Here is a 15,136-nt window from a genome sequence, read left to right on the forward strand (position 1 = left end):
TTGTCTTGCTGAACCCTTATAAAAGTCAAACCTTATTTTCTGCTCATGTCTTGTGATTTCAAATCCTTACAGCACACACTCTCATCTGAAGGTCTCCCCATGGGTGGCAAAATGAATCCATTCAACTAGTTTACAATTATTTGGGTGGCCTTATAGTTATCTAAATGACTTTATATATTTTAATATAATAAAAGTTAAATTTGTTTTTCTACAATAACCTAGAAAAATGACCAGATTCTTTACATGTGAGTTGGTGTCCATAGCCTTGGCTAGATTGACTCAGACTCATTCTAATTTGCTGCATCATATATATATATATATATACTCTTGACTGATAAAAGTTGAGTCAAGCAAATATATGTACTCTTCACATGCATTGCAATATAGTAAGCCTAATTATGTTTACATGCGAATTGATTATAGATTATCTCATGTAATTAATTTTATGAAATTATTTTTTTAACTCTTATATAAAGATATCAATATTTTATTTTTATAAATGCAGGGATTTTAATATAATTTTTAAAAGTTTAGAAATTGAGTTGCAATCATAATATCTATCTTGTGTTGGATTGTGCTCAGCCTACTGCAGCCTTATCTCATGACAAATGGAGCCACAGACAAGAAGAAGAAGAAGAAGAAGTGGAGTTTGGATGCACATGTGTGTGTGTGTGCATGCACTTGTCTACATACAGGAGGATCAACGTAGGCAATGTAATGGGGTTTGAGTATGATGCATTGGAGGTTGCATTAATCTTAAGTTCTTACTTAGCCTGTTGATACCATGACAGAGTCTTCCAAGTCAAAAAAGGTTTGAGTCCCACACTATCATAGATGTGCAAGAACTGAAGTCTCCTCACCCTTGGCAAACTGATGGCATAAACTATGGTGATATGAGCATTGCAAGAGCAGACAAGCCAAGGCAGGCATGCAGTAAACAAATCCACCTCTCTCTCTCTCTCTCTCTCTCTCTCAACCCACAATCCCACAAACACGTATCAGAAAACAGGCCAAAACAAGAATATAATTAGGTGAATGATCTTTATGGAGGCTATGTCCCAGAGTAGCCTAGCTATTATCTATCAACTCTCTGCTCTTGTATCCTTCTTTCCCTCCCCAACAGCGACCATTAATTCTCGTTTAACTCCTTGTTTTACTCTTGCTCTGGCTTTTCTCCCCCCCCCCCCTCTCTCTCTCTCTCTCTCTCTCTCTTCACGTTGGTCATCGTGCGCGGAAATGATCGAGTAGTTATTCTTACCGAGAAGGCACGGGCGTCCGCTGATTTCTCCTAGGCCAAATCCCGCTTCCACTCACCCCTTGATTACTGTGTTCTCTCTCTCTCTCTCTCTACACTTCTTGGTAAACTGTGCTAGCTAGACTTGAACATGGGCATAACTATTGATGTAAACATGTGCTCAGTGTGGACCATTGATATGATCCACTCTGCTTTTTTGGAGTTAAAGATGGGTTAGATATCAGTATTAGATGTTCCCCATGAGGTCGTCGTTCTCTCCCAGACGCCACTGGTTGCCCACTTACCGTAAGAAACGCTCTCTCTCTCTCTCTCTCAAGTAATAGAACGAGCTTATCTTACGACTTCCCACACAACAAAACGACTTCTGATCTCAAGAAGAGTAATGAACACACTGCATCGAATCAAACCCTAGAGGGAGGGCTGCTTATATAGTTAACTACCTTTCTTCTTCTACTTAGTTCCACTTCATAGGTCATGCATGCACATGGACGTGGCACCAAAGCATGCATGCATGCACGTAAAACCCAGGATACAAGAAGACATGCAGATCGCGCCTGTGAATGTTCATAAAACACAGTCCATCTATGCATATGTGTGTGGCTGCTGCTAATGGATCTTCGCACATGAAGATAAAGCAGCTAATTTGCCTTGCTGAAAACCCTAGAGGTGAGTGACTTCTTGCTTGTGTTTGTCTTTTGGTACAAACAAGCATTTTATTCATAGTTTATCATATTCGTTCTATCTATGCCATGTGTTTTTACCTTTCTTCCTTCTTTGACGGTCAAAGGTTCGGCAAGCTTTGCATTAACCGAGATAAGAACCACTCATATCTTACCCTCTCTCTCATCTCTCTCACCACCACTAGTAATATTGTTTAGGGCCTTTGGCAAGGGTTTTGGAGAATGAAATGAATAGGTCCAATGACCCGGAAGACGAGGGTTTGTGTCCTCATTCGGGACACATATAGCACGCTCTGTGATCCTTTAACTATTCTCTCTCTCTCTCTCTCTCTCTCTCTCTCTCTCTCGTTCTTTACCTTCATTTCTTTGGTATTAGGTAATGCTGGGTCTATCTATAGAGACAGCCCAAGAGGAGAGTCCGGGTTGTGCAGAGAGACAAGGTCAACATGGGGGTGGGGGGGATAACAAGATGAGAGAGGGAGAATGGTTGACTTCAAAGAACTTACTAACAAAAATTATCTCATGTTGCTAAGAGAATCAAATGTCTTCATTTCACTCAACACTCATTTGGTGTAGTATGAGATCTAATCAGTCACAATTAGATCATGAAGAACTACAAATGTCAGGTGGTCAAGCACTTCAGCCTCCTATCCTAATTTAGATTAGTGTCCATATAACAGTACATTAACATATAAAAAGGCATTAGGATCAATAAAGTATTATCAGCACTCTTAGGTCTTTGAAGGACATATAAATCTATTGGTTGAAACACACAAATCCTATATATGCTGTGATCATTCTACCCTCACAACATGAAATCACATTTTAATGGTGAAGTAAAATGCACAATACCTAAGCCTTTGATTTTTTGCTAATTACTATAGTTTGGAATTGACTTTAATCTTTAGGTTCAGATCATAAACTTACTCATATCTGCTTTCATGATTCTCTCTGTGATTACCACTATTTGTCTCTAATCTTTTTCTCCCAATCCTCCATTATTAAGCATGCTTCTAGCTTATGTTACATGTGCCTAAACTACATCTTAGGGAAAAAGTAGGCTTCATGTTTGTATAGAGAGAGAGAGAGAGAGAGAGAGAGAGAGAGAGAGGTTGGCAACTGTATATAAATTTACTGTTGGATCCTGTTTGGAACTGTTCTTGTTTCAGTTTGCCTTGACCTTTTCCCCTCTCTTCCAAACCTTCTTGGTGCTTGGTTTGTTGTTGCACTCCGGTCTCTGCCTTCACATTCTTGGATTCTAGCTTTTCCTTGCTGTGTGAGGCAGATCCACAGTCTCTCCCTCCTGCTCTCCAACACATTCCTGAGTCCTACAATGGCTTCCATGAATCACCACTGGTTAGCCTTCTCACTCTCCCCGCAGGAGCTCCCTTCCTCACAGTCTCATCAGCACCACCCGGGCGATGATGTCTCCACTGACTGCTTTGGCCTCTATGCCTCGTTTGGATTAGTGGATGCCCTCAATAGACCCCATCATCAAACCCAAGGTCAATGGCTCCCCGATGCTCAAGGCATCATCAGCACATACTCTTCTAGCTTTCTTGGTTTCATCTTTCCTTCTCTCATTGTTGCTCGCAGATTGGAACTCGAAGAGTTTGGACTTCGATGGAGGCGCCTCAGAGCTGTCCATGCTGGTTGGATCGAACGGTAGCAGAAACAATGCGGTGGAAGAAGAGCCCAAGCTCGAAGACTTCCTTGGCGATGCATGTGGGAGCCGCGGCATGTACATGTTCTCCGACACTTCATCTGTGACATCGAGCGCTCGCGATGGAGCCCTGATGGGCAACCCTATCGGAGTGTCGACGATGAAGACATGGTTAAGGAGCCAACCCACCCCGCACCAGCAGGCCAATAACAGCAGCAGTGACACGGCCGGGGCAACTACTGGCCAAGCCAGTGTTGTTCTGTCGATGAGCATGAGCACAGGCTCACAGTCGGGCTCCGCGTTGCCTCTACTGGTGACTGAGGTGAGCTGCGGAGGTGAGAGTTCCTCCTCAGACAACAAGCAGAAAGCCATCGGAGGCAGCCTCGACTCCCAAACTGGTGCAATAACAGCAGCTCCTCGGAGATCTGTCGACACATTTGGGCAGAGATCTTCCATCTACCGCGGTGTGACGAGGTCTGGCATGTCTTCTTCAGATGAAATCTAGCATTTTCTACTGCAAACTTAACATTTACTCTTTGATTAGTAGCAATAACTCCAAAAGTCTATGATGTGCTTTCAGGCATAGATGGACAGGTCGATATGAGGCTCATCTATGGGATAATAGCTGCCGAAGAGAAGGACAGGCACGCAAGGGTAGACAAGGTACATCAACTTGCATCATTATCATTCGATTAGTATTAAGCATCTTCTTCTATCTTGTTTCTCACCATCTTTGATGCAATATGTGCTGCAAATGGCTCCTCCTCATCCAAATCCATGCAGTCTATTTAGGTGAGCATTGAACCCCTTCATGATGACTCCTTTCTCCCCTTTCCAGTTTGTAGGCAATAACACATGTTGGTGGTTTTGTAGGGGGCTATGACAGAGAAGAAAAGGCTGCAAGGGCTTATGATTTGGCTGCTCTCAAGTATTGGGGTCCAACCACTACAACAAATTTCCCTGTATGTTTATGTCCCTTCTCTCCCTCTCTCTCTCTCTCTCTCTCTCTCTCTCTCTCTCTCTCTCTCTCTCTTTATGATCTCCTGTATGTTCTCTCATTTCAAGTGATTGATTTATGTTTTGCTTGATCATACTTAGATAAACAACTATGAGAAAGAGTTGGAGGAGATGCAACACATGACAAGGCAGGAATTTATTGCATCTATTAGGAGGTAAGTCTTCTCATTGATGTATGTATGTATGTAAGTATGTATATGATTCTTAGATCTTATGTTAACATAAATGGCATACTTTGCATGCAGAAAGAGCAGTGGATTCTCTAGAGGAGCCTCTATCTATCGTGGAGTAACCAGGCAAGCAGATTTAGATTTCATTTAGAACATCAACCTCTTTGTCTTCACTTTTGTTGATATTTCACTTCAGATCAGTCTTTCCAATGGAATACTTTCCTAATTATAGATATATATGTCCCCATGTTTCAGACATCATCAGCATGGGAGATGGCAAGCAAGGATAGGAAGAGTAGCAGGGAACAAAGACCTCTATTTGGGAACCTTCAGTAAGTTTTGTTTGTGCATGCATGTGGAATGTTGGAAGAAGTTGTATTTCTTCCATTTAAAGTAATTTGATAGAAATAAAAAGATTAATTTGAAAGGAAAACTTAGGTTAGATCATAAAAAAAAAAAAGAAGATTTAGTCAAGACAAGAGTTGAACTCTTTTTTCTTAAAACGAATTTGTTCTACGGTATGGTTTCACGATATTTGTCTCTTAAGAAATAAACGATTATTTTTTATGATAGTATGCCTTTATACTTTAAAGATCTATGAAAATAAAATTTAATTTTTTTTATAGAATGAATGCAATAACCGACAGACTCGTTAGGATAAAAGATTATATTTATTTTAGATTGGATGAAAAATCATGTTTATTAGGCTGAAAGGTTATGTCTATTCGAATGAAATACCTCATTATCAGAAAATAATTTTAACGTACTATGTTGGTTCCAACATAGAAGAGGTTGATCTAATGGAGCTTAATGCACTCCTTAGGCTTAGTGTTCTAAGCTTCGAAGTGTAATCTTCAGGCACCCAAGAAGAGGCAGCGGAGGCGTACGACGTCGCTGCCATAAGATTCCGGGGACTGAACGCGGTCACGAACTTCGACATGAGCCGCTACGACGTGAAGAGCATCCTCGAGAGCAACACCGTATGCGGCACAGGCAAGCGGCTGAGGGATGTGGCGTCCGAGCATGCCGAGCATGCCGGGCGGCGGACTATCGCCTTCCATCGACCGCAACCTCTGGAGCTGAGCGGCCTCCCGTGCAAGCAGGAGGAAGACGCCGTCGTGGCCGCCGCTCATGGCCTTGGTGGCCTCCACCAACTCCATCTGGGGACCGACACCCACAGCTTCTTCCAGCCAAACTCGGCGCTTCACCACCTTGCGAGCGTCGACTCTTCGTGGCTCGAACACAGCACTGGGTCGAACTCGGTCACGTACAATGGCGTCATGGCTGGAAGCGGTGGGAGCTATCAGGGTAGTGAGAAGACTTTCTATGTCTCTCAGCAGTCGCCTTCCGGTAGCGCCACTTGGACGCCAGCAGCAGCTCAAGCTATGGCATGGAGGTCCAACTGCATGGCTGCGGCTGCTGGCCATGGAACTCCTCTGTTTACAGTATGGGATGATGCTTAGATGATTCTTCATTCTGTGTTTTGCTTAGCTTTTTGGCACGATAACTATTGTGATCGTTGGTAGCAATGGCTTGTGAGACTTTGGAGACTTCCCACAGCTCTCACTAGCTATTAATTTTGGTGCAGCTCGGAAGTATCCACCATTCGAGAGAGGCTCTGTAAAGTTGCTGAAATGAATGATCTTTTTGAAAGAGCAAATGATTTGATTCGCATTTCCTTTTCTTTCTATCAGATCAAATCATATAACTGATACAACATGCAGATCTACAAGCAATATATATAAAGATACTATCAAATGAGAGATGGAAAATTACTTGGTGTCCTAAATAATATCAAGAAAACATATTGTCCTAAAGTTTCTCTTCATTGACACAGAGTGAGATAATAGTGAACTGAGAATGGCAGAGAAGAGGAGAAAGTGATCTCAGGACTGAGTAGCTAATGCTGTCATGATCATGCTAATGTTTGACTTAATTATTGTCAAATGATGATTTGTGTGATCCACAGGGTGATATAAAGTCAAAACTTCAAGTCTTTTACCTAAAAGAATATATTTTTATTTCTCCAAAGAAGAACACACGACTACTTTGTGTGTGTGTGTGTGTGCATGAAAAGGGACATGCAGTTACTGTGAATGATGAACACACCAAATAATAGGAACATTTAAAGCAACAGTAAGCAATCAGTGTTGTTTAGATCAGTGAATTTAAAGCCCAGTAAAGTGATTAGCAAAATACATATCTATATAGAAGAATATAGAGATGAGATGTTCGAGAAAATTGCGCTTGCGCTCGAAAAATCACAATAAAAACTCACCTTATATTCATACCATTATCATAAATGTTTGTGAAAACAGGATAAGTTTTCCTAATCAAATCTAGGAGAATTACCATGACTATATATAGACAATCAGATGACAACTTGACACAGCAGACAATCCTGCAAAATTGCTCGACGGGCACTAAAGTGTTCCATGGAGGCTACTTGAACAATCATGATGGCTGCTGCAGCTGCTGCTTCTATCTGTTCTTGTGGGTGAAAAAGTGCGACAGTAAATGTTCTTCGCGGTTGTCTCAATTTCCATGATGGCTTGTCGCCACATACGAATCTTGCTTGGGCAAAATTGTAACAGAAGAAGGCTGCTGATTGACGATGCCGGAACTTTGGTTCTCGACTACAGCAGTGGATCCTCGAGTCAAATTTCCCATTGCAGCCTCTTCATCCTCTGGCTGGTCCTGTTTGTCGGTAGCCACTGCAACCTGGGCAGTTTCCTCATCTTTCTTACTTCTGCTTGATTGATGCAAAAGACAGGTTTAGTCATCTAGAAAAGTGTCATAAAAAGGAGCAACAAGGAACATGAACTTGGACAACATGTACATTGAGTAAATCACAAGTCCAACTGCAACACCTGCGAAAGCTATGAAGTACAACCAGTCGACCTGCAGGGCGATAGAATTGATTTGTCTCATGATTCATAGCTTTACAGTTATAATAATAACCGCACAAGAATATTAACCTTTTGGTGATATGCAAAAATGCGGATTAGAACAGCCCACATGTCTGAGGTCAGCAGTGAAAGGTTTAGCAAGGTGGCTCCACATATCTGCATGATGATAAACAACAAAAAGAATGAGTGAGCGAGAAAAATGAAGTGAAGCAGCAAAATAGATTGTTGATTCCTCGTTTCACCAGCTCTACTTAATTCTTAGACTAAAAACCACCATATTGTAATTTTGTCAGCAAAGAAACAAAACATAGATAATTTGGTTAATAATATAATTCAACTATAGCTTTCCCAGTGAGAGATTTTTGAAGCAGGAATACAGCTAGAAGAAAACACATTGCTATTAGCAGTCTAGTTCAGCTCACTTCCCATTTTGTCAGAAAGTTAATCCAACAGAGAGCAATTGTTATCAGTTCTTAGCAGCAAGCTTCTCTTGTCAGTAGGAACAATATATTATCACCATTATCAATTTTCCTTTTCATGTTTGTGTCAATTAATCGACTTTTAAGACATTGGCGAGTATAATAGCATTTAGCACCATAGGTCCAACAATTGAAAGAAGTAAATTTTCATCCTAGATGGTATGTGCCTGAACAGCATAACTCTTGCCTATCATATGGAACTACCTTAAAACCATTTGTCACATCAACAGGTAGTGCAAAATGGAATTGATAAACACATTCAGAGCTTACCTTAAGAATGATAGGGACAGTCGAGTAAAACAAGAACATGGCCAAGACATATCCAAGAAATGGTAGCACCTGAAATCACATGTTCAGATAAAACAAATTAGCATATATGATTGGAAAACAACGTATCTAGGGAGAGAGAGAGAGAGACAGAGAGAGAGTTACCACACCAGCTGTCCAGTTGAGATCTTTAAGCTCGTTGCGCTCGAGAATGCTTCTAGGAAATATTAAGGAGAACAAATGAAAACATAAACTGTCAAAATCCAAATTTGAAGAGTTTGTGTTCTTGAATTGCCCATTTTTTTTTCTGTTTTGATAATAATAAAGCCATTAAACAAAAACTATCTACGATTAAACAGGATGATGCATAGTTTCAGCTTGATCTGATCCAAACACTAGCTGAAGATTTTGACCCACATTACACAGTATAGACAAACTAAAGACGGATATTTCCTAGTAAAGTGAAGTTGAGTAAGAGTGTAAAAAATTGGTTCATTCAAAAAGTAGTGTCCATATGCCTGAAGAATTATTTCAACATCTTTCATGAACATATTGAGGTCCATCAACAGAAAAGAGAGAACCCAGAGAAATTAAAGCACATATTTACCGTCAATTTGCTTAATATGACTTCAGTTACAAGAAGATACATTTACAAAGTTCTGCAATCTTTGTTGAATAATATCTTAATTAGAGCTACTCACTGCATGCTAAATAATATCAATAAGTGATTAAGCATAATGTCAAGAAATGTGTTACAAACATTTATGAAGATTTCCTAAATCACTATCGAATCCGTAGATTCCCTTCCATACAACTTTAAAAATAATTCCCAGCTCCTCTGTTCATCCACTTTGGATTTGTTTATCATTATCCTGATTCTCTGCAGCTTTGTGCTCATTTGTTGCAACTCTTAAACTTCTAATTATTGATTACTCGATTAAGTGTTCTCTTATTTTTATCCATGATTATCTTTCTTGATCCACTCTATAATTTCTCATCATGATGGTCTCCTGTGCATATTTTCTCATCATTATGGTCCTTGGTTCCTTGTGTAATCTCCATAGTTTTCCTTATGTTCCCATGCATGCATTGATTAAGTTCACCTTATAGCACCTCTCTATATCTTCAAACAGGATTTAAATCTCAGACTGCAACCAGTTTTGTCAACCAATCGAGGTATATGGGCAGTATGCAGACCTGTTCCCATGCAATATCTTCAGAATAAAATAATGACCTATGTGATCTGCTATCGGTCCTTCATTGAATTGATAAATATTGGTTGGTGCCTACAAGATCCGATCGGTATTTGAAATCCGACTTCAAAGTTCTAAATTCTAATTATCTTGATAAGTCCTTAGTTGGACCAACAAATATGACTATCTGCACATAAATGATCAAGATGCACACCATTGCTCTGTATGGCAGTATGCCTGTGTTGCAAAGTAGCCATTGGCTACAAGTGATACAATTTGCAGCAATGATTTGCCTGATGTTCTCTACATCTTGCTATATCAAGGGGTAAAAGATCATAAACCTGGAGATCATGTGGATAGTAAGAAACCTAAACAGTGCTTCTAATTCAGTACAGTAAATATACATAATATATTGAACCTTTGATAGAGGTTAGAACTAATTAAACTTCCTGAAATGTGGATGGATGATTGCCATTGACATTCTGCTATATATCATGCATTCAAAAAAAGGCCAAGGATACATTTGAATAGCACTAATAACTGCTCCGAATATTCCAAGCATTGCCATCAACTCAACTCTATCTCCCTTCTTGACAATGAATTCCTGATGAATGATAAACATAACATAAAAATTTCCTTAGTTGATAAGAGATTGCTCTGTCCAAATTAAATTGAAAAAAGTAAAGTTTTAAGGAGAAATACATCACAAAATGATCAAACAAAAAATTGACAAAAAATAATAAGGGAAAGAAGAAAGATTTACTTAAACTCCAGTGAACCATATATGTTCAATCAACTTGTTACTTTTCATATTTATAAACTACCTCCAGAAGTGGTAGAAGGTTCCTATGAGTACAAACTCCAGTGATGGGGTCACATATGGAGTGATACTTAAAACAGAGAAGGGTCTATCAAAGAGGCAACCCTTTTTGTGTTTTTCTTGACTGACCATCAACCTAATGTAAAGTAGATAGAATTGGTGCTAAATCCTAGTCAAGGCAATCTTAGCCAACAGAAAGCCATTTCAAGAAAAAATTATTGGAGGATAAAATAGAATACTTGTGCAACCATGAAGCAACCCTACTAAGTTCCACTAGACCTAGAAAAAAGAGAAAACGAAAGCCACACATTGGAACAAATGTTTAAAAACATGAATATGTTAATGGGAAAAACCTTTTCCATTATATATATATATATATATATATATATATATATATATATATATATATATATATATATATATATATATATATATATATATATATATATAACATGACTAATTTGCTTCCACTAGAATTACTGAAAGAAATATTGAGCACTAGTGCAGTAAACATGCAAGGTCCTTACAGCCTATCTTTCTTTTCCAAAGACCACATGGTGACATCAAGAAGGAAGAAACCAATTTCTTAGACAAAAAAGGAAACCAAGAACCTTACATGTTGGCTATTCTTTCCCACCTTTTCCTATATATAATGCTTCTCCTCTCTCTCACTCACACCTGTCCCACTTTATTGACAAATGGACCATCATAGTACATGAACTCCCTTCAATAAAAGAATCATGATTCAATGTAAAAACAATGATCAATTGCATTATTGGAAGACTGGTGTTCACCTTCGACAAACCATGTTCAAGAAAAAAATCATTGACATGTAATATCCCCTCAAAAGGAAAATTTCATATCTTTTGAAGGCATCAAAAGTAAGATAATTCAAACTAAGAGAATTTAGCAACACCAGAGAAGAAAAAAAGAGCATCTTAACAAAGAAGGGAAAGTAAAATGAATACCTCACCAACATTACTAACAGCATATAAAGTAGACCCAGCAATGATAAACAAATCACCTTTCAAAGGGTTGGGACCTCCTGTAAAACACAGAATAAGACCAAAAATGAGGGGAGATGTTATCTATGTATCTACAACGGAACAAGAACTTTTATATAGTTTGTATATGTCAATAAAAATTAGGATGAACAATTATACTCCTTTTGCACCAACAAGAGGCTTTTTTGAGAAAGTTGTCATTTTCTTATAGAATTTTGCTGGATTAGTTGTCACTTAATAAGAAAAAAAGATGTGGTTCATTTCACTATCTTCTGTAATGTGATATATGGACTATTTCAAGCTTGCATAAAGGGGAAGTTAGATTGCAACACAGTAATGAGCTAATTAATAGAGAAGAAAACATGGGAACTGCAATATTGTTTATTACATCGGTTTCAGCTTCTTCAAGAGACTTCCAAATTGGAATAATAAATTGAAAGAATGCTGAAAGTAGATTCACAACAATTTGCCTTTAGTTTTAAGAGCCAAATTTAGTAATTATGGAGCAATCAAGGAACAAAGGCATTTTAAGAAATATATTCAAATGGGGTGATGCATGATGCAAAAGTGACTAAGAGATGGACTGACAGGGTATGACTACTGGTTTACTGATATATATTTGGGATATAACAACCAAAGGTCGAGTTGATAAAGCACAAGGCAGCAAGAAGATCATGAGAATGACATGAAAAGGGCAGCTGATAGTTCAAACTTAAAAAAATAAGAACCAAAACAAATATGTAAATCATAAGATCATGATTCAGAATGTGAGTCAAAGTGAAATCACACTTCCTAGACTTTGCATTTGTAGAGACCATGTGCAAAAGGCTAATTTGCATTTGTGCTGACCATGTTTACAAAGCCAAACCTTATATCCAGCTAAATGACAAAAAAGAAAAGACAAGTACAACAAATCCATCACTTATAACCTTCTAGTAAAATTCTAAGCCAAATTAAAAGACAAAAACCTCTAATCATAATTAAATTTTAGTGAATGCAATCATACATGTTGAAATTGGATTATAACAAACAGGATAATAGAATATGCAACTCCTATTACTATCACAATCTGAAAAGGAATACAGAAAGTTGCACAAGTATCAAGTTACCTTGTGCACGGTCTTTGGCATGAACATCAGAGAACACAACCATTACAAGGCCAGCAACACAAATAGCAACACCAACAAACTTCCTTAATCCGTATTTTGTCTTCAAGAACAACCACGTGAAAAGTATAACACATGGAATTGCCCAACAGTCCAGAAGCATGACGCTTGTCAAAGATGTGTACTGGTAGGATTTGACAACTATAAAAAATAGTATAATTTAGGTATATTAATACGAAAATCAACAATTTTTAACAGGTAAAGAGAAATTTTTTTATCCAAAGTCTAAAAACCAAATGGCTAAAATAATTTTTATTTAGCTAATATATCTGATTAACCCAATAACAGAAGTAAATTGTTTCAAGTTTTATTGCAAGGGAACAACATGAAAAACATTAAAGGTAGGTTGGTCATTGCTGCAGGCTACAGAAATCTACTCACCTTGGACCCACCTCATTCACAATCAAGGCAAATCTTAACCTAACCTATCCTCTCAGGTTCACTCAGGTTCAGGTTTATCCACATAAAATTTTCATATGATTGCATTTTGGAAAAAAAATGCAATATATACAAGAGCAGCAGTGTGTTACATGGCAACAGGAGTATGGAGCCAGTGTGATGATAGTAGCATGGCCTCAGTAGCTAAACTATACGAAAGAGAGAGATAAAGAGAGAGAGAGAGAGAGAGAGAGAGAGAGAGAGAGAGATCACCTACCAAGAGAACATCATGGATTTTGGTTGAGAATCCAACTTTTTTCATCAGAAAGGCAAATCATCCATGCAATAGATAAAATGTTATCATGTAGTAATCACAAAGTACTACTCACCAATAAAATTGGCTTCCACATCAACAGCAGCAAGCATCAGATAGTAGTACCAATTTATCTGTAAAAAAATTCAAGTGAGATGTGAATTATTATTCCAATTCATCAATCAATAAAACTTATGTTAAGTGCCAAAGACCTTATGAGCTAGTAAATTATACACATGGAAAAATATGCTAAAGGAATTATTCTTTCGCTAATATTACAGGATAAAGTCATTATTCATAGCTCTCAGATGACTGGATAAAATATGCCTAGCATTCAGTCCAAAGGAATCCTGTGCACGTGAAAAGAGAATAATTCTCAGCATGTATACAGTCAAATGCGATTGAAAAAGCTACATACATATATAAAGTCCTTCACAGGGAAGAAGTATGTTAGTGAAGACCAATTATCTGTCATTCCTCATCTTCTATCACAATCAAGTTCTAATTATTCATTCAATTGTGATAAAGTATTCACTCCAAAGAATGACAACTAACAACTAATGTTCAAACACGCAAGGCCACCTAAGATAATCCCCTGAGCAATCTGTGAAGGCTAAAGAACAAATCTTTCGGACATTTCAAAACAACCAGTAAAGAAGCGATTCCAGGGAGCGATCGCAGCACCTGTAGCGGCCGCTGCCGGTGGACGACAAAAACACCGTAAAACATTGCCAGCAGAAGGTAATTCAAGAACGACTGCGACGTCGGAGCATTGACACCTGCAACCCACCACGGCCCACTTCAAGAAACCATGTAAAACCCAGATTACATCCAAAAACCTCCCCCAAAAAATTTCCACCTTGCTATCTTTGCCAAAACCAATCAGGCGAGAAGAAGACAATAACATCGAAAACGCAGAAAAAGGAGGGAAAGGATCCCCAAAAACCTCACCTTTGTGTTATCTTTCTGCAGACCGATCACCCAGAGAAAGACAATAACACCGTAAACAGAGAAAAGAAATTACCTCTTCTGGCGAGTTCGGAGGAGGAGAAGCCGGTGGAGGTGATGAGGAGAGACACGAACTGCCCCAGAAGCAATCCCATCAGAGACCTCTTCGTCCATATCTTCCTCCACTTCTCGCGAATCGAGCGTCTCAAGGGTTCGGAAGCAACGACCGACGGCATTTCACAAGGGACGGGCACCGCAGCCTCGATAAAGATTGGACTTTTGTCACTCTGTAGCTGACTGCAAATACATATATACGTGTTGTGTTGGCCTTCAAACCGAAGTCAGGCAAAAGGACAGCAATGGCGACAAGATGAGCTGTGATGATCGCTTGGGAAACATCGGACGGCTGTGAAGCGTTGACAGGCCGCTTGATGACGCCTGCCGTTGGGAGTTGAAACCTCTCCTAATAGAAAACCATTCAATTATTATTATTATTATTATTATTATTATTATTATTATTATTATTATTATTACGATAAAAGAAAGTCCAATTTGTTAATGAAACATTAGGAAACTATATTATTTTGAGCATTTTGTCGAAAATTTTTTTCTTTGATTTCAAGATAATTAGATTAATTATTTGGAGCATTATTCTATATTTGTTTTTACTTAATGATATCTATTTTTGGTAGGACAAAAATAATTTGATCATATATACTATTCAAAAAAATTAATTATTAAAAAAATTCTAAAAAAATAAAAAATACTAATAATCTTAGAATCACTAAGACATGATTCTAAGATGATTTACTATTTTCATTTTTTTAAAATCTATGATAATTAATTATTAAAATTAATTATTTTTCAATAACAT

The 15,136-nt window shown here is 38.2% G+C and overlaps 2 protein-coding genes across 2 annotated transcripts; one reads left to right on the forward strand and one right to left on the reverse strand.

Annotated features, from left to right (window-relative positions):
- Positions 1-3,072: 3,072 nt before the first annotated feature.
- LOC135611888 (AP2-like ethylene-responsive transcription factor AIL1) lies at positions 3,073-6,435 on the forward strand. The gene is made up of 9 exons (XM_065107537.1): positions 3,073-3,440; positions 3,532-4,072; positions 4,179-4,261; positions 4,382-4,390; positions 4,472-4,560; positions 4,697-4,770; positions 4,861-4,911; positions 5,041-5,117; positions 5,644-6,435. The coding sequence occupies exons 1-9, from the start codon at positions 3,269-3,271 to the stop codon at positions 6,246-6,248; spliced, it is 1,701 nt and encodes a 566-aa protein (XP_064963609.1). The 5' UTR covers positions 3,073-3,268; the 3' UTR covers positions 6,249-6,435.
- A 611-nt stretch (positions 6,436-7,046) lies between these two features.
- Positions 7,047-14,536, reverse strand: LOC103986409 (uncharacterized). Its single transcript, XM_009404422.3, has 11 exons — positions 14,339-14,536; positions 13,999-14,093; positions 13,391-13,448; positions 12,567-12,764; positions 11,422-11,498; positions 10,155-10,237; positions 8,606-8,657; positions 8,444-8,512; positions 7,764-7,850; positions 7,625-7,686; positions 7,047-7,534 (listed from the first exon to the last, which is right to left on the reverse strand). The coding sequence occupies exons 1-11, from the start codon at positions 14,496-14,498 to the stop codon at positions 7,321-7,323; spliced, it is 1,155 nt and encodes a 384-aa protein (XP_009402697.2). The 5' UTR covers positions 14,499-14,536; the 3' UTR covers positions 7,047-7,320.
- Between the last annotated feature and the right edge of the window lie 600 nt (positions 14,537-15,136).

Source organism: Musa acuminata, chromosome BXJ2-5 (assembly GCF_036884655.1).
Source record: "Musa acuminata AAA Group cultivar baxijiao chromosome BXJ2-5, Cavendish_Baxijiao_AAA, whole genome shotgun sequence".
Taxonomy (NCBI): Eukaryota; Viridiplantae; Streptophyta; class Magnoliopsida; order Zingiberales; family Musaceae; genus Musa; species Musa acuminata.

Excerpts from the sequence above, each read along its gene's own strand:
- LOC135611888 (XM_065107537.1), top strand. The coding sequence starts at position 3,269 with ATGGCTTCCATGAATCACCACTGGTTAGCCTTCTCACTCTCCCCGCAG. Across the intron at positions 3,441-3,531 it reads ACCCCATCATCAAACCCAAG|ATTGGAACTCGAAGAGTTTG; the intron begins GTCAATGGCTCC and ends TGTTGCTCGCAG. Across the intron at positions 4,912-5,040 it reads ATCTATCGTGGAGTAACCAG|ACATCATCAGCATGGGAGAT; the intron begins GCAAGCAGATTT and ends CCCATGTTTCAG.
- LOC103986409 (XM_009404422.3), bottom strand. The coding sequence starts at position 14,498 with ATGCCGTCGGTCGTTGCTTCCGAACCCTTGAGACGCTCGATTCGCGAG. Across the intron at positions 8,658-10,154 it reads GTTATTAGTGCTATTCAAAT|AAGCATTCTCGAGCGCAACG; the intron begins GTATCCTTGGCC and ends AATATTTCCTAG. Across the intron at positions 7,687-7,763 it reads TTTTTGCATATCACCAAAAG|GTCGACTGGTTGTACTTCAT; the intron begins GTTAATATTCTT and ends ATCGCCCTGCAG.